Raw genomic sequence first — 18118 nt, 5'->3', positions numbered from 1 at the left:
CTCCTTAGACCTTTGTACAGGCGGCATAGAGGTACCCCTTTGTGACACTTGGTTGAAACATATGCTATGCAATGATAATCAGTGTTAATCCAAGCTAATTAGGACAGGGTGCGGGCACTATTAGTATACTATGCATGAGGCTTGCAACTTGTAAGATATAATTTACATAACACATATGCTTTATTACTACCGTTGACAAAATTGTTTCTTGTTTTCAAAACCAAAGCTCTAGCACAAATATAGCAATCAATGCTTCCCTCTCGCGAAGGGCCTTTCTTTTACTTTTATGTTGAGTCAGTTCACCTATCTCTCTCCACCTCAAGAAGCAAACACTTGTGTGAGTTGTGCATTGATTCCTACATACTTGCATATTGCACTTGTTATATTACTTTACATTGACAATATCCATGAGATATACATGTTATAAGTTGAAAGCAACAGCTGAAACTTAATCTTCCTTTGTGTTGCTTCAATACCTTTACTTTGATTTATAGCTTTATAAGTTAACTCTTATGCAAGACTTATTGATGCTTGTCTTGAAAGTACTATTCATGAAAAGTCTTTGCTTTATGATTCATTTGTTTACCCATGTCATTACCATTGTTTTGATCGCTGCATTCATTACATATGCTTACAATAGTATGATCAAGGTTATGATGACATGTCACTCCGAAATTATCTTTGTTATCGTTTACTCGCTCGGGACGAGCGAGAACTAAGCTTGGGGATGTTGATACGTCTCCGACGTATCGATAATTTCTTATGTTCCATGCCACATTATTGATGATATCTACATGTTTTATGCATACTTTATGTCATATTTATGCATTTTCCGGCACTAACCTATTAACGAGATGCCGAAGAGCCGATTGTCGTTTTCTGCTGTTTTTGGTTTCAGTAAATCCTAGTAAGGAAATATTCTCGGAATTGGACGAAATCAACGCCCAGGGGCCTATTTTTGCACGTAGCTTCCAGAAGACCGGAGGACTTACGAAGTGGGGCCACGAGGTGGCCAGACACCAGGGCGGCGCGGCCCAAGCCCTGGCCGCGCCGGCCTGGTGTGTGGGCCCTCGTGATGCCCCTTACCCGCCCTTCCGCCTACATATAGTCTTCGTCGCGAAACCCCCAGCATCGAGAGCCACGATACGGAAAACCTTCCGGAGACGCCGCCGCCGCCAATCCCATCTCGGGGGATTCAGGAGATCGCCTCCGGCACCCTGCCGGAGAGGGGAATCATCTCCCGGAGGACTCTTCACCGCCATGGTCGCCTCCGGAGTGATGAGTGAGTAGTTCACCCCTGGACTATGGGTCCATAGCAGTAGCTAGATGGTCGTCTTCTCCTTATGTGCTTCATTGTCGGATCTTGTGAGCTGCCTAACATGATCAAGATCATCTATCCGTAATGCTATATGTTGTGTTTGTTGGGATCCGATGGATAGAGAATACTATGTTATGTTGATTATCAATCTATTACCTATGTGTTGTTTATGATCTTGCATGCTCTCCGTTATTAGTAGAGGCTCAGCCAAGTTTTTACTCTTAACTCCAAGAGGGAGTATTTATGCTCGATAGTGGGTTCATGCCTCCATTAAATGCGGGACGATGACGTGAAAGTTCTAAGGTTGTGGATGTGTTGTTGCCACTAGGGATAAAACATTGATGCTATGTCCGAGGATGTAGTTATTGATTACATTACGCACCACTTAATGCAATTGTCCGTTGTTTGCAACTTAATACCGGAAGGGGTTCGGATGATAACCTGAAGGTGGACTTTTTAGGCATAGATGCATGCTGGATAGCGGTCTATGTACTTTGTCGTAATGCCCAATTAAATCTCACAATCCTCATCATATCATGTATGTGCATGGTCATGCCCTCTCTATTTGTAAATTGCCCAACTGTAATTTGTTCACCCAACATTCTATTTATCTTATGGGAGAGACACCTCTAGTGAACTGTGGACCCCGGTCCATTCTTTTACATCGAATACAATCTACTGCAATACTTGTTCTACTCGTTTTCTGCAAACAATCATCATCCACACTATACATCTAATCCTTTGTTACAGCAAGCCGGTGAGATTGACAACCTCACTTGTTTCGTTGGGGCAAAGTACTTTGGTTGTGTTGTGCAGGTTCCACGTTGGCGCCGGAATCCCCGGTGTTGCGCCGCACTACACTCCTCCGCCATCAACCTTCAACGTGCTTCTTGGCTCCTCCTGGTTCGATAAACCTTGGTTTCTTTCTGAGGGAAAACTTGCTACTATACGCATCACACCTTCCTCTTGGGGTTCCCAACGGACGTGTCGACTGCACGCATCAGCGGTCAACGGATGCAACGGCCTCAGTATATGTAGCAGGTTCAGTATCATGCTCCACATATTCAGCACAACTCAAAGCATGATGAACAAGATTACATTCTTCAATTAAACGAGGACGTGGACCTTTGTTACGCCTCGGTCTATCAGCATCAATGGGACTATTTGTTTGCTGCAAAACAGGTGGTGAGTGCTGAACAACAATGTTATCATTTTCAGCAACATCATTTTCTTTCTCCTCCACGTGCTCCACCTGCACGTTAATCCTCTGTTGTTCATCATCAGAATTATTAGAAAAATCAATAGCATCAGTAACATCTGTAGATGAACTCTTATAAAACATGACAGCCTCATTAAAGACTACATTCCTGCTATGCAAAACTTTCTTAGTTTCAGGATTCCATAACTTGTATGCCTTAACTCCTGAACCGTAACCAAGAAACACACACTTAATAGCCCTAGGCTCTATCTTTCCATTATCAACATGAGCATAAGCAGTGCAACCGAAAACTCTCAACTGTGAATAATCAACAGATGAACCAGACCATACCTCAATAGGAGTTTTCTTATCAAGCGGAATGCAAGGTGACCTGTTTATCAAGTAACAAGCGGTGGAGGCTGCTTCAGCCCAAAAACGTCTATGCATACCAGCATTGGACACATGCAGCGAGCCTTGGAGATGATGGTTCTGTTCATTCTCTCCGCCACACCATTCTGCTGAGGAGTATATGGGATGGTGTGGTGCCTAACAATGCCTTTGTCGCTGCAATAATTATTGAAAACAGTAGAACAAAACTCCATGCCATTGTCAGTACGAAGCAATTTAACTTTCTTTTCTGTTTGCTTCTCTACCATAACTTTCCAATTTCTAAAAACATCAAACACATTAGATTTATGTTTCAGAAAGAAATGCCAGACTTTTCTGGAGTAATAATCTATGATAGTAAGCATGTAATTTGCACCACCAAGAGAAGTCTTGCGGGAAGGTCCCCACACATCAGCATGCACATAATCTAGAATCCCTTTTGTGGTATGAATGGAAGCATTGAATTTAACTCTTTTATGCTTGCAGAACGATAAAGGAAAACGCAGCGGAGTTGTGGTGGAAACTGGAATCGATCTGAATGTCCAAAGATCTAACCAGTAAGATGCACGTGAAGATGAAGTTGTTCTCGCACAAACTGCAAGAAGGTGCGTCAATGATGAATCACCTATCGATCTTTAGAGAGATCGTTTCTGATTTGCTGTCCATGGAGGTAAATTATGATGATGAGGATCTCGCTCTTATACTGTTAGTCTCATTGCCTAATTCTTTTGCGAATTTTTGAGACACCTTGTTATACAACTGTGATGAACTAACCTTTGCCGAAGTTTATGAGGCCCTCCAGCAAAGGGAAAAGATGAAATCTATGGTGCAGGCAGAGGGTTCGTCATGTAAGGAAGAAGCACTGCAGGTCCGTGGCAGGACCGAGAACAGAAACAACAACTACAACGGAGATAAGAGCAAGACCGACAGAGGTCGCTCAAAATCCAAAGGACGAGATGGTAAGTTCTGAAAGTACTGTAAGAAAACTAGCCACAATATTTATGATTGTTGGAAGTTGCAGAATAAAGAGAAAAGAAACGGTACTTACCAACCAAAAAACAAATCTGAGGGTGATGGTCAGGCTGTTGTTGTTTCCAGTGATAATTCTGATGGCGATTTCCTAGTTGTGTTTGCTGGTTGTGTTTCTGGTAATGATGAGTGGATCCTTACCAAAAATGCAGTGCTCACAGAACTCAAACTTACTCAAATCGCAACCATCTAGCAGGTCTCTCATGTGCAATTATGCCATGCCATGTTCACTCATATGTCCAAGACACATATGTCACAGATTAGTTTTATCAGGTTCATCAGGAATAACAGCAGCAGCAATACCAGACAAAGTGCTACCTCTAAGAACATATAACTTTGCAGAATTCATATCACCAATCATGTGAACGAGAGAACATTTTGATACCTTCAGAACTTCGCGGGAACCGGAGTGTTTGTACCCATCAACATCAAGGGTACTGAGGGAGATCAGATTTCTGGCCATGCCAGGTATGTGTCTCACATCTGTCAGAGTGCGTGTCATGCCATCATGCATCTTGATCTGAACGGAGCCAATGCCCACGATCTCACGTGTGTTGTTATCTCCCATACGCACAACATCTCCACTCTGCACAAACTCATAAAAACTTAACCAGTCTTTGTTACAGCAAATATGAAACAAACATGCAGAATCAAGGATCCACTCATCATTACCAGAAACACAACCAGCAAACATAACTAGGCAATCGCTATAAGAATTATCACTGGAAACAACAACAGCCTTACCATCACCCTCAGGTTTGTTTTTCGGTTGGTAAGTACCGTTTCTTTTCTCTTTGTTCTACAACTTCCAGCAATCATCAATATCGTGGCTAGTTTTCTTACAGTACTTGCAGAACTTACCATCTCGTCCTTTGGATTTTGAGCGACCTCTGTCGGTCTTGCTCTTATCTCTGTTGTAGTTGTTGTAGTTGTTGTTTCTGTTCTCGGTTCTGCCACGGACCTGCAGTGCTTCTGCCTTACATGACGAACTCTCTGCATGCACCATAGATTTCATCTTTTCCCTCTGCTGGAGGGCCTCATAAACTTCGGGAAGGGTTAGTTCATCACGACTGTATAACAAGGTGTCTCGAAAATTCGCAAAATAATTAGGCAACGAGACTAACAGTATAAGAGCGAGATCCTCATCATCATAATTTACCTCCATGGACAGCAAATCAGAAACGATATCTCTAAAGAACGATAGGTGATTCATCATTGACAGATCGATTCACGTGCATCTTACTGGTTAGATCTTTGGACATGCAGATCGATTCCAGTTTCAACCATAGCGCCGCTGCGGATTTCTCAGCCAGCACTTCCTGCAAGATATTGTTGGATAGATGAAGCTGAATTAATGAAAAAACCTTACGGCCTTTCCTCTTTTCATCGTCGGTCCAAGTCTTGGCATCTTTCTTGCCAAATCCATCAAGAACTTCATCCAGATCAGAAGATTGGGTAAGGATCGCCCTCATCTTCACTTTCCACAGAGAAAATCTCGTGGTATAATCCAGCTGCGGTAGATCGAACTTCAAGGAAGACATGTCGCAAAACCCTATATTGAAACACGGGATCTGATACCACTTGTTATAAACGCGACAAGCAAATAACGAAGAACGATAAAGAAAAACTCAGCGGAGACACGAGATTTAACGTGGAAAACCCCTTCCAACATAGAAGGGAAAAAACCACGGGTGCCAGCCAGCAAAACTTCACTATATCGGGGAGTGTTTACAAACACCGTGGGCTATCTTATAATCTGATAAACCCTAGCCGGTGGCTTACAAGATGTATATATAGACAGTGCCAACGATCCGTACCGCGACGGGCCTCGCTCCGCTCGTCAGAAGTTAGCCTCCCTTTAGTATATGAATTTGGATCACAATACAACAATGATAAAGGGAGAACTAGGATTCCTACTCGAAGCTCAAGGATGGAGGCCGGAGGTAAGGAATATGGATAAGGATAGGCTGAATCAAGAAGCGAAGATGGGTGCCATGATGGAGAAGAGATGATCAAAACAAGGATTTGGATGACATTATAAGCAATAGAAGTAAGATGCACATATAGAGGCAATGAGGACATGAAGATTAGGTTAAAGAGGCAGGAGGAGTAAGTGGCCCTTATGGAGGCATGCAATACTTCCTTTGAGTAGGGAGTGCTGGCTTGCCCTCAAAAAGATGAGCTTGAAGCAAGAGACAGAAAGGGAGATGAACAACACGAGACTCGAGAAAAATAATATCATGATGATGGACTCAAGTGTGATGGATGAGAAGGCAGGTGGGTTTGAAGATCACTCGGAAAAATCTTTGCGTCGAGGATACATGGGGCTGGGGGTGCGCGTGCGCCACCATATTTGGAGTGCACCACCTCACGTTGGAAGGGGTGGTACCGTGGTAGTGAAAATGCCAACGTCTAGGTAAAAAAGAAAAAAACAATGTCAACAACGGCAATGGGGATGTGATGCTCATAGCATTGAGCAATTGGGCTGAACTTTCTTATCTAAGCGTTTGGATGATTTTCTTCATTTTTTACATATGCTTTTTAATCATGGATGATGTTATATGTTATGATGATGAACATTCGGTGATTATATGATGTCTATTTCATTTTATTATAGGTTCTAAATTTTGGTCAAAATTGAATTTGAAAATTTTAAGGATATGTAATTGAGAAATTTTCAACTATATTCGGTCCGAACAACAAAATTTAAAAATTCCGGGTTGATTTTTGACATCAAATTGAGCTTGCATGATCGAAGATATGAGAATGCAAAAAAAAAAAAAAAAAAACAGAGGCTCAAGCTTAGGGAGCCTGAATTTGCTCACGGTTTTCAAGATCTCTTAAATTTTGTAGAGGCTTAGGTAGTCCGCTAGAGTTGCTCTTATTCTTTGGGATCCTCTTTTGGTACTACTTACTGACACATGTCGTGCCACCCGTATGTAAGAGCATCTCCAGCCACACCCCCGAGAAGACCCCAGGACCGAATTTTTACATCCGGATGGCGTAAAACGACCGACCCAGAGTCTCAATTTCGTCCGGATTTAGACTTATATCCGTCCGGACTCCCCACGCCAACCCCGGTTCCTCGGGGAGCCATCGGGGGCTCCGGATGAAAAAAAATCGTCCGTGTGGCCCACTGTCACGGACTCTCTGCCCCCGCGTCTCTGTTTCCTGGTCCTCCTCCTCCTGGCCGCCGCGCTCCCGCCGCCGGCTGCGTCGCTGCTCATCGTGCTCCTGCTCTACCGCTGCCCCGTCCCAAATCCAGTCCTCCGCCGCCACGGCCTCCACCACAACCGCCCATCCTTCACCTACGAACAGCTCCGCGCCGCCACCGCCGGCTTCGACGCCGTGCGGAAGCTCGGCGACGGCGGGTTCGGGACGGTCTACCTCGGCTACCTCCCGCCCGCCGCCCGCCCCGCCGCCGTCAAGCGCCTGCATGTGCCGCCCTCCCCAGGCCCGTCCCTCCCCTCCGACGCCGCCGCCATCTTGATGGCCGCAGGATGGAGGCGCCGGGGCGCGGGCGCGTGGGGGAGAGCGGGCCGGAGCGCGTGAGGCCAGAGCGGCGCGGCACGGCATGGCCGGAGCGGCACGACGCGGCACGGCATGGCCGGAGCGGCGCGGCACGGCCGGAGCTCGCGAAGCTAGAGCGGCGCGACATGGCATGGACGGAGCGGCGCGAGCGTGGCCGGGGCATCGGGGCGCGAGCATGGCCAGGGCGTCGCGGTGGAAGCCCTTCTGCACCGCCCGCCAACGCTGCACCACCGTCGGGTGCGTGGCCGGCATGGTCGATGTCGGTCGAACACCTCCCGGGCATCCTCACGAGCGCCGTGTGTGGGGAGACGGCTGGAAAAATGTAGCTCCCCATGCCAAAAATAGGTCCAATCCGGATCAATTTTCATCCGGATTGTGCCTCGGGGGCCTCCAACGAGTGGAGATGCTCTAAGTCATATCATGACCGGGTCACACATATCTCAATCTGAAAATTTAGGGGAAAGCTAGATATTAGAGAGAAAAATACTACGTATACTTCAAATTTTGTAAATGGTGAAAATTCGAAACAAGAAAAAATGGTGTTATTAGAATATTTTGTGGACATTCACGAAAAATCAGCAAATAAGTTAAGTGAGGTCATTTTCAAAAAAAAATTAAATGAGGTCAATAGACGAAAGCACCATATTTTGGCTGGAAGTGAACAAGAGAACGGCCATTTAGCAGTGTCGATCTTGAGAATGAAACGGTTTCCAGCTGAAACGAAACATTGGTTAGCTGAGCCAGGAAGCAATCCTGTCTAGGAAGAAAAACTTCAGGCTTGACTTGTACTCTAGTCCCGACGAAGCAGCAATCCAAAGCATGGCAGATGCCACTTGCTTCACCCTTCTTCAGTTCTTCCCCAATCCTCAGAAAGTCCAAGTCACCGACACGCAACAGGCACCACCTAATCCGTACCCCCTCAAACAGATGAAGATATCGATGGGGATGTGTTTCACATTCACACGGAGAGACGCACGTATCAGCAAAAATGTTCACCGACGTAGGTAGCTCTCAGCGTCGCCATCATGGACGGACAACAAAGTAGCCATCAAAAGCCTAAAAAACTGAACTGTATATGGATTATATCAGAATACCCTTGCTTTGATCATGTAGCTTTCACCCATGTACATACATCGCAATCAAGTATTGTTGTCCCTGTAATTTTCAACAGAATCGTCATCTTTCTTTCTGTATGGAATGTGCAGTTCAGATTTTTCTTTGTCGAAAAATCTGAACTGCACATTCCATACAGAAAGAAAGACAGAGAGAAAGGCCAGATCTATTTGCCAGATATACTTGTGTGGGTAGCTGACGAGCCTAACAGTTTCCATCCCAGTGTGACTGTGTGAGTGGCCTTGGTGGGTGTGAGCATAGGCTCTGAGCTGTCTTCTCTCCATCCCTGAAGAGTTGCAAGCAGAGGAGGAGGATGGCATCATTGAAGACCTGACAGTGATGCCTCAACAACTAGCCACACCACTCCTCCTTAAAGCCAAGATCATGACCAACAAGGAAGATGCCTCTCTTCTCCTTCTAACAACCATTGATCTCCAGCGTAGCTAGCACCAGGAAGTAGAAAGGAACTCACCTTTCAGTTCAGGCTACCATGGGCAAGATGTGCTGCAACAACGAGTCCGAGGAGGAGGCGGGCTTCAGCTTCATGGGGCTTCTCGTCGCGGCCGTCATCGCCTTGGTGATGATGCTCCTCTGCACGCCGCCACGCCGGCGCTCCGTCACCATCTACCCGTGCTGCTGAGGTGAACAAGTCTCCCCTGCAGATCTCTGGTTACCAGGAGAAAGCTTCGGTTCTTCATGGGAGCAGGGCCAGGCATTGGTTCGTGGTTTTCAGTTCATGAATAATCTCTACTGAATTGTAGGATCCGTTAAAAGTGTAAGCCATGTTGTCGATATATTAGGCTGCCCATCTCCATCTGTAGCCTGAATTGATACCTTTGGGGAAAAGTAGATATCATGGAATTTGTTAGTAACTTATGTTGCTATGACTTGTTTCATTCTTCCTTCTCTCTATTTCTCCCCTCTCTGTGTATTTTTCCTTCAGATATTTTTACATGATCACAACAGAGAAGCACAGGAACAAGTAGAATGCAATTAAGCAACATAAAAGAGCAGTGATATTACCTTTGTTACATTAGGAGGATGGACGTCTTAAGGCCTACAAGTAGTACCAGTAGGAAAGAACTAACCAAGAACAAACATTACACAATACTTCAAGATTAGACCAAGGATTCTACACGTCTACACAAATCTAAAAAATACAATACACATTCTGGACAAAACCATCATTCAAGCATTTGATTCTATTAATCAGTCAAGATAATCGTCAGTATTAGGCTAGCATTGATGTGCTATTCTCTTTTTTCCTTTTTTTTAGGAGGCAAAGCCCACAGCCTCTGCGCCGATTGATGTATTTGCTTTGCGATCCATTGTTCTCTCTCTTTGCTTAGGCTCTTTCTCCCCGCGGAATCTCAGACTTTGGTGTACCTCTGTAAACTCTCCAGACAGGGATCCTTTCCTCAGTACTTCTCTTCTGTATGATTTTCTGCAGTGTATACAGATTCAGGAATGTTAGTTAGAAAACTAGTCTAGTGGAGATCCATGAAGATGTACTCACTCATCTAGTTCGTTGGGTGCAACAACCTTTTCATCAACCCATATCACACTTTATTTTGGTATAAGATCTCTCATTATCTGAATTCTTGCACTGCCTAAAAATTATTGCATTCAGATAGGATTGACATGGCGTCACTTTCTATGGAAAGTGGCAATGAAAAGAACATCAGGATTGTCAAAGTCACGAGATAAACTAATCGTGCAGTTTGTTGCCATCAGTGTGGTAGTGCTCTGCTACTGCCAGTTCTTACGTTCCGGACACCCAAAACTGGCCTTAGATAAAAGTTATTAACCAGCAATCTGAGTGAGATAGAACCTTAACTATGAACTCCAATTCTTTCAGCTTGAACAGAGTGTAGTGTTCCAGGAATTTCAGTCTATTTCATCCAATTTATTATGCACATCATGGGCTTCCCAGTGATGATGATAACCCCACCATATTTCAAATATTCTTTCTATAGTCTGTATTTAATCTTTTGGTTATTTTCAACTTGTTTTGAGTTCACATAGTTTATGATTATTTAAGTAACCCACCTCGATATATCAATATATATGTTCGCACGAGATATTCTGTCATAAAGCAAGTTAATGAACATATAGACCATATATAGAGAAATGAGAACATCACACACTGAACAGAAATTATCAGCAACATGTGTACAAGGTTGTGCGATTCAATTATTTATTTACATAAGAAGTGTGCATGGATTTCACACTTTCACCCATCTCTATTGGCCATTTACATCAAAGCAGTACCACCAGGGCACCAAAATACAAAGGATGATCATACCATATTTACAGAAAGCCCAGCAAGCCATGTACATATGTTTTGCATACTTTAAGCTCAATTATTTGCGCCCAGCAAACTGATCTGAAGACGAAATACCTCATGAACAGCACCACGGTTAAGAATGACCAGAACTTTTGCCCCCTCATCACTGGTGAGCCCACTCAATGAAAATTTGTGCGATTCATATTCATCAGGCAACCGAAAACCATAGAACCACCTACCAAGCTTGAGCAAACTCACACATACTTTCCTTTCTGCTACCTGGCAAGCTTGAAGCGCTTTCTCTACTTCATTTGGCTGGAAAAATAATTGTGTCAAAACCGCATTTTATGAGCACACCAAACTTACTAAGATTACTCGAGTAAGAACATACGTTATCAACCAAAAGAAACATTTACAAGAGTTAGTTATCCAAAGCTTTCTGGTGTTGCAAATCATACATTATCTGACGTAGTGAAGTTTTGAGAGGTGAAATAGTATGTTTATAGATGCCATAACATGGCAGGCTTGTGCAAAGGGACTAGCATACTCATCAGGGTGCAAACAGACTGCTATTGAACACATGAAGTGTTTAAGCTAACATAAGCCTCCAGCATAAAACTTGACCTTGTTCGAGGAAAAACTGAGGATAAAGCTTGACCTCAATGCAACAAAGTGAGACACCCTGAATCTAACCACGTTGACTTCTGGATGAAACATGAGATCAAAGATTCAAGTGGGCTACCAAAGTTTGTTGACATCTGAATGACATAGCTCTCTATACAATGTAATAAGGTATGGTATTTGAGGTGCAGCTATATTATAAATGATGTGGTGGGAATATCTTGGGGCATGGAGAGCATGTAACGGTAAGGAAAGCTAAACGAGAACACCTGGAACGCATGACTCACCAGCATATGCAAGCATGCAATGGAGTAGTGCAGTCCAATCAGATTTATTATCGCGCTGCGATTCCTTGAAAGCAAGAAGAACTGGACATTCACAAAGCCTATATCCTTCATCAATGCCAAATCAGACATAGCTTTCAGGTAATATTCAGCTTCAAGCGACCCGTCATGTGAGCTGCTCTCCACAAACTCAACCACCCTAGAGACAGCCACGGCAGTTCTTCCATGGTGATTTATGTAGAGAGCTTTCCACCCCTACAGGACAAGTTCACGCCAAAATTTAAGGTCAGCCTGTTATGCTTTTGGCAGTAAGGAAGTGAGTATAGGATGAGGAATACAGTGGTGAAAAGGTACAATAGTCCTTCAATATTGGCTCTACACAAGAATAGGTCCCCAGAGGTTAACTTGTATGAACCAAAATTAAACCATGAATGCTCGTAGCAAACAAAATTGCAGAGCCTAAAAGCCCATGATAAGGATCATATCCTAAACTTAAGCAGTGAATAGAGTACCAGAGTGTCAAAATTAGTATCAAATTTCTTAGGTTCCAGGCCTTAAACCGAGGACATGCGCCACTGGAACTGTGAATCTAAGCAGGGAAATCAGCTGATATAGCAACCTGCACGCGTGAAGCCCCTGCCCCTCCTCCGGCCGCCACAGCCGCCGCCGTGGCCGGCCAGCGGCGGCGGAAGAGGCCCTCCCACACGAAGTTGGCGTCGCAGGCGCGGCGCCAGGACCTGGAGCATCCGCCGAGGGCGCACACGTCCGCCTCCTGCGCAAGGGTTCGAGCCAGCCAGTCAGTCAACGAGCGAACCACATACTGCCGCCGCTACGTCTGAACACCGAAATCGGAGGCACCTGGAGGCGGCACGCGATTGCGACGGCGATGTCGTCGGGGAGGTCCCCCCACCTCCCCTCCAGCGGCGGCGGCGGCGGCGATGGCGAGAGCTCCATTTGTCTATTGCCCTCCGCTCGACTCTGTCTCTGATGAGTGATCTCCCCGCGGCCGCAGAAGAAGCTTACGCAACTGCTCGTGTCGGGGGCGGTCGGATTTGGATCCTGCGCGGTCCACGTGAGGGCCACGTGGCAGAAGAACCTGGATCCCACTAGTGCCCGCTGCCCGGGATGGCCGACCCGGCCCGTCTGGGGAGTCGGGTCACACCTCCCCATCTCATTAATTCGTGATGGAGACGTAGAAAAAGAAATTCGTGAACGAGACGGTGGCTTAGGCCAAAAAAAAAATCGAAACAAACACAGTACAACACACATAGACGCTCGTACACATATATATATACACTCATCCCACATGAATGCACACATATACCCCACCCTTAGGAGCATCTCCAAAATACCGAGCCGGCAGATCTTTAGGTTGACGAACTCACCACATGCGTATCGGTGTTGACGGACGCGTCACCAACCACTAAAAGCATAACGTCGAATAAATCCTAAAAAAAATCAGGTAAATACAAATACCCATAAGTTTAGGATTTGAATCTGGTTCCACCACATAGAATCTAACCACCAAAGCCAAACTCGATTTTCTTTTGCGAAACACGTTACAATGCAAACACTCGGAATTTTTTTTTTAAAAAGAAGCAAGCACTGGGAAATATATACATACACTTATCCTTACGAACGCATACTCGTATATTTTACCTTTATAGGTGTCTCAAAAGACTGAGCAGAGAGCACGTATTGAGATTGATAAAGTTGACGTCTCGTCGTTTACCAAGACAATGTCTCGCACTAAAAGATTATTAAGTTTATTCATGAGACATGAAAGCGATCAAACATGAAGTTCGAGCTTTCATGGGTTGAGATGTTACTGCACTTTTAACCATTCAACCACATGTTGCTTAGAGCAAATAAACAGTAGGGTATAAGCATATGTCATGCCATTTATAACTAACCTATAGCTCCTTGGTCACAAAAAAATTATTCAAATCTAAATACGAATATATAAGGATATTTTAGTTATAAATACATATGTATCTAGAAAAAGTTGATCATTCTTTTAAGGACAAAGAGAGTACTACTTCATGAATATATATGATTCCCCTTTCACTCTTATAAACTGTCTAAGGGCATATATAAATGGGGTGATATCAGCATCCTCTTCCAGTTATCATGTTAGATTTTTTCTTAGTTAAAGATAGATCGAAGAAAGAGATAGCTAGGAATGATCTCTCATTGGCATTTCTGAACTCGGGTGTAGATGCTCTTGTTTTAATAAAAATTTCAGAAAAAATAGTAAAAAAATTCAAAAAAATCTGAAATTTTTGGACAATGAACATGAACAAGTGTTCTATCTGCACACCACAAATCTCCAGAAAAAGTCATATGTAGTGGTCTGTGCAAAAAAAGACAAATTGGAGTGATGTAAGAAACAAATCTAGATGTTCCAAACAACACCTCACTTTGTCTTTTTTGCACAGACCAATATATATGTATTTTCTCGGAGATTTTTGGTGTGCAGTTAGGACACTTGTTTATGTTCATTGTCCAAAAATTTCAGATTTTTAAATTTTTTTTTACTATTTTCTTTGATTTTTTTCATCAATCAGGTGCATCTACACCCAAGTTCAGAACTGGTTTTTCGTCTCTCATTTGCCTTTCTTTAGCAACACAAGAAAATTCTAAAATTTAAATTATTTTTATTTATTGTTAGGGATGATAATAAGAGATTATACATTCTGCCGTTTGTATTTAATGTCTTTCCAAGGTGACATAGATGGCTAAAATAAAAACATTTTCTATAGTGCTGGAGCTAATTTATCTTCTCTCCCCTCTTCTCTATTTTTTTTTAACTGTCCTATTCTCTATTTTAACTAAGCAAAAGTATATGTATTTGATCTTAGCACGCCATGGGCCTAATTAATTTTTTGGCGTGTGTAATCAAACGCGTTACCGTAATCTGACTGGTCTAAGCTTTCGCATATTATTTTATTTATATATCTCTCATCCACCTTCACTTATAAATATTTTTCTTTCGCTTGCCCTGCACTTCTCCAACTCGAATATTTTCTCGCGACTCCGACCCGACGCGCTCCTCCCGCTAATCATTGATCGATCGATCCCCTCTCGCTCGAGCGGCCCAAAAGTTTCTCCCGCCGGCTTCGGCCTCCGGCGGCGAAGCGCGCTCTGAATCAGAGGGCGGGCCTGGTGGATTCTTGTGCTGCGGTTGTAGGGGATGGAGCGGCGGCGGTGGCTGCAGGCCGCGGTCCTAATGTGCTTGCTGCTGCTCTGCTCCGGGAGAGGTACGGCAACCTTTTCTTGGCTTGGAACATACCTTCGTGGTCCTGGACTAATTTCGCAGTTCAGCCCTACGAGGATGGGTTGCGGACCTACCCTGTTTCCCGGTTGATTTTGCCTCGGTTTGCGAATTAGGAGAGCATTAGTTCCTAGGTGTTGTCTGATCACTAGTTCACAGCAACGTTGTTTCATACTTTGATTTCTGTTAATCCATTATTCTGTGCTCACATAAAACGATTTAGGATGTGCTTGTCGTACCCAGCAGAGATTCTTGGTTTGTACCCTAGTTTGAAAGCATTCTTGTATTCTCATGACGGCTCTACTTTCTTGATTCAGAACTTAAGGACGAACCAGCGCCGATATATAACTCGACTCTCGCCAAGACCCTTGCGGAGTATACTTCAGCAGTAAGTGTTGTTTGCCTTGCCTCTTTTTATCATCCTTCTCTTCAGATTTGCGTAAGATGAATAATTGGGATTTCGAGCGTAACGTTGGGTGGTTATCAATTGAACCTGGTGCTGTTTGCAGGTCTATACTACTGATCTGTCGCAACTATTTACCTGGACTTGTGAAAAATGCAATGACCTGACGCAGGTATTCATCCTCACTGCTTGTTGCATCTTCTTATTTGCCTTGGTCCATTCGTATGTAACTTACTTTGTGTGGATGGCTGATTAAGTTTATTTATGATGCAGGGGTTTGAGATGATAGAGCTGATCATCGATGTGCAGAATTGTTTGGAGGTTGCTCCCTCTATCCATGATCTTCTGTTTAACCTTTAATACATACTAGTATTACTCTTCTTTTGCACATATGTTCATAGTTTTGATGAACCAGGCATACGTCGGTTTTGCAAGTGACATGAATGCTATTGTAGTTGCATTCAGAGGCACTCAAGAGAACAGGTACTTCTTCTATATCTCTTCCTTATAAGTGCCAAGTTATGTGCTTAAATTGATATCTGAAGTCTAGTCAATCAGATATATTTGATATATAGCATCTTAAATTAAATAATTAATATCTGAAGTCTTGCCGATCAAATAAATTTGTCAGCCTACATCTTGTTATATTTATGTAATTATGTTGCTTCTCCATTTTCTCAGCATCCAGAACTGGATAGAAGACTTGTTTTGGAAACAACTTGATTTCGACTATCCAGGCATGGCTGAAGCTAAGGTCAGCATGGCTAAAGTATTTGTGAGGAGAATCAGCTTCTTGCACATTATATAATGTTTGTGATCTATCTGTTAATAGGTGCACAGTGGGTTTTATTCTGCATATCATAACACAACATTGCGTGATGGAGTCATCAATGGCATCCAGAAGACCATGGAAGCGTATGGCAATGTTCCCATCATGGTAACAGGCCATTCCATGGGAGCGGCCATGGCTTCATTTTGCGCCCTTGATCTTATTGTGAGTACTAATATTCGTCTGAAGAAGATATGCTTTCTGTTTCTTTTGGAAGTTTCTCTGTTTTTTTTTTGAAGCCGAAGTTTCTCTGTTTAGAAGTTGTACTTTACATAAATTCAAAACATTGACAAACGGGGGAATGATCCATGCGTTGGTTATACGTTGTTAGGTAGGATGGGACTCTATGGATGATAACCCGGTTTTTAGTCTGCCCCACCTAGCGAAATTACAGCTAGGTGGGGATTTGGACCCGGGTGGGCTGGCTGCGCACTCGCAAGCCTTGCCACTTAGCTAGCACTCAGTTCTCTACTTTCCATAAATTCTACTATAAGCTGTATTGAATGGAATGGGTGCATTGTTTGGGGATCCTGATCCTCTTCTGTTCTTAGTTTTTTTAATGGAACTTCTAACATCAGCTGAAACTCAAGTCAATAGTACATAATTAACTACACAATTCTCAGACTGCACTCTCTTTGCATTTTACTCATATTTTGTTGGCAATCCCAGCAAGTGTAACCTAAGAGAACGTCGGCTGATCGTATAATTTATGTGCTTGTTCTTCGGAATGCCAGAATCCTAGATGAAGCTGATGTAACTATTTTTCTTCCCGTTGGACAGTTAAAGTGGAGTTACACCTTTCCGTAGATGTGAAAAAATTGCATCAAGCATCAGTTCTAGCTTCCTTTTTTGTGTATAAGTTAAATCTTTCTTTGTTTGTCTTGAATAATTGATGACATGTCCTTCTGATTTAGTTACCATGGTAACATATATATGTGCGTGTTCTTATAGGTCAACTATGGGTTAAAGGACGTGACGCTACTGACATTTGGGCAACCTCGGATTGGTAACGCTGTGTTTGCTTCCCACTTCAAGAAATACCTGCCAAACGCAATTCGAGTAACCAACGAACACGATATTGTGCCTCATTTACCTCCGTACTACCACTACTTCCCACAGAAAACCTACCATCATTTCCCTCGAGAGGTATGTATTGCTCTGTTTCACTTTCACCTTTGCTCACTACTAGAGCTCTAGTCTTACACCTGATGTTAATACTTTTCTGAGAGACGTGATGAAAATTACACCTCGTTTAACTGTCTCCTGTTGATTTTCCGGCGCATTTCACATATATATTCAGGTATGGGTACATAATGTCGGACTCGATAGCCTAGTATACCCGATCGAGCAAATCTGCGACGATTCTGGTGAAGACCCTGCATGCAGCAGGTCCCTACGTTCTGCCCTTTTTGTGAACTCTTTGCCAGCTGTTGCTCTTTCATCCTAACATTGCTCTTTTATCCAGGTCTGTGAGTGGTAACAGCGTGCAAGACCATCTCCACTATCTTGGCATCAGCATGCACTCCGAGTCGCGGGGATCATGCAGGATCGTCACTGATGGCAATATGCTCAGGTACAAAATTGGTGCTCCCGATGGTACTATCATCTTGTCGAAGCAGCCCGGTTTATCAGTTGATCAGCAACTCAGTGCACTGTAAACAGGCTCGAGATGGCAGGAAAATCTTGTGATTGTTCTTTTCTGCAAGTATAATTTGCTCATTGGCAGTCCAAGGACTATCTCATGTACATACACACACACGTGCTCCTCTCTGGATTAAATTATCCTTGGTGAGGGTGCCTCTGCAATGTACAAAACATGATTCATGTATATATCTTCTCTTCTT

The 18118-nt window shown here is 43.6% G+C and overlaps 3 protein-coding genes across 3 annotated transcripts; 2 read left to right on the top strand and 1 right to left on the bottom strand.

Moving 5' to 3' along the window:
- The first annotated feature begins 8984 nt into the window (after positions 1 to 8984).
- On the top strand, positions 8985 to 9216 carry LOC124707127. The gene has a single exon (XM_047238788.1). It carries the CDS (start codon positions 9067 to 9069, stop codon positions 9214 to 9216), a length of 150 nt encoding a protein of 49 aa, XP_047094744.1. The 5' UTR covers positions 8985 to 9066.
- Positions 9217 to 10715: 1499 nt separating this feature from the next.
- On the bottom strand, positions 10716 to 12722 carry LOC124650608. The gene is made up of 4 exons (XM_047190126.1): positions 12627 to 12722; positions 12388 to 12540; positions 11772 to 12023; positions 10716 to 11178 (listed from the first exon to the last, which is right to left on the bottom strand). The coding sequence occupies exons 1-4, from the start codon at positions 12720 to 12722 to the stop codon at positions 10936 to 10938; spliced, it is 744 nt and encodes a 247-aa protein (XP_047046082.1). The 3' UTR covers positions 10716 to 10935.
- Positions 12723 to 14779: 2057 nt separating this feature from the next.
- LOC124707775 (lipase-like) lies at positions 14780 to 18118 on the top strand. Its single transcript, XM_047239470.1, has 10 exons — positions 14780 to 15028; positions 15360 to 15430; positions 15552 to 15617; positions 15719 to 15766; positions 15861 to 15928; positions 16127 to 16199; positions 16278 to 16439; positions 17226 to 17420; positions 17575 to 17663; positions 17740 to 18118. The coding sequence occupies exons 1-10, from the start codon at positions 14962 to 14964 to the stop codon at positions 17930 to 17932; spliced, it is 1032 nt and encodes a 343-aa protein (XP_047095426.1). The 5' UTR covers positions 14780 to 14961; the 3' UTR covers positions 17933 to 18118.

Source organism: Lolium rigidum, chromosome 4 (assembly GCF_022539505.1).
Source record: "Lolium rigidum isolate FL_2022 chromosome 4, APGP_CSIRO_Lrig_0.1, whole genome shotgun sequence".
Taxonomy (NCBI): domain Eukaryota; kingdom Viridiplantae; phylum Streptophyta; class Magnoliopsida; order Poales; family Poaceae; genus Lolium; species Lolium rigidum.
Note: the sequence above shows the minus strand (reverse complement) of the source record. Positions and strands in the feature narration are given on the sequence as shown.

What these genes read in the sequence shown, in the direction of transcription:
- LOC124707127 (XM_047238788.1), top strand. Translation starts at nt 9,067, where the DNA reads ATGGGCAAGATGTGCTGCAACAACGAGTCCGAGGAGGAGGCGGGCTTC.
- LOC124707775 (XM_047239470.1), top strand. Translation starts at nt 14,962, where the DNA reads ATGGAGCGGCGGCGGTGGCTGCAGGCCGCGGTCCTAATGTGCTTGCTG. An exon ending in AGAGGCACTCAAGAGAACAG is followed by an intron (nt 15,929 to 16,126) that starts GTACTTCTTCTA and finishes CCATTTTCTCAG; the next exon opens with CATCCAGAACTGGATAGAAG. An exon ending in CAGGCATGGCTGAAGCTAAG is followed by an intron (nt 16,200 to 16,277) that starts GTCAGCATGGCT and finishes ATCTGTTAATAG; the next exon opens with GTGCACAGTGGGTTTTATTC.
- LOC124650608 (XM_047190126.1), bottom strand. Translation starts at nt 12,722, where the DNA reads ATGGAGCTCTCGCCATCGCCGCCGCCGCCGCCGCTGGAGGGGAGGTGG. An exon ending in CAATCGCGTGCCGCCTCCAG is followed by an intron (nt 12,541 to 12,626) that starts GTGCCTCCGATT and finishes ACCCTTGCGCAG; the next exon opens with GAGGCGGACGTGTGCGCCCT. An exon ending in TTGCATGCTTGCATATGCTG is followed by an intron (nt 11,179 to 11,771) that starts GTGAGTCATGCG and finishes TTATTTTTCCAG; the next exon opens with CCAAATGAAGTAGAGAAAGC.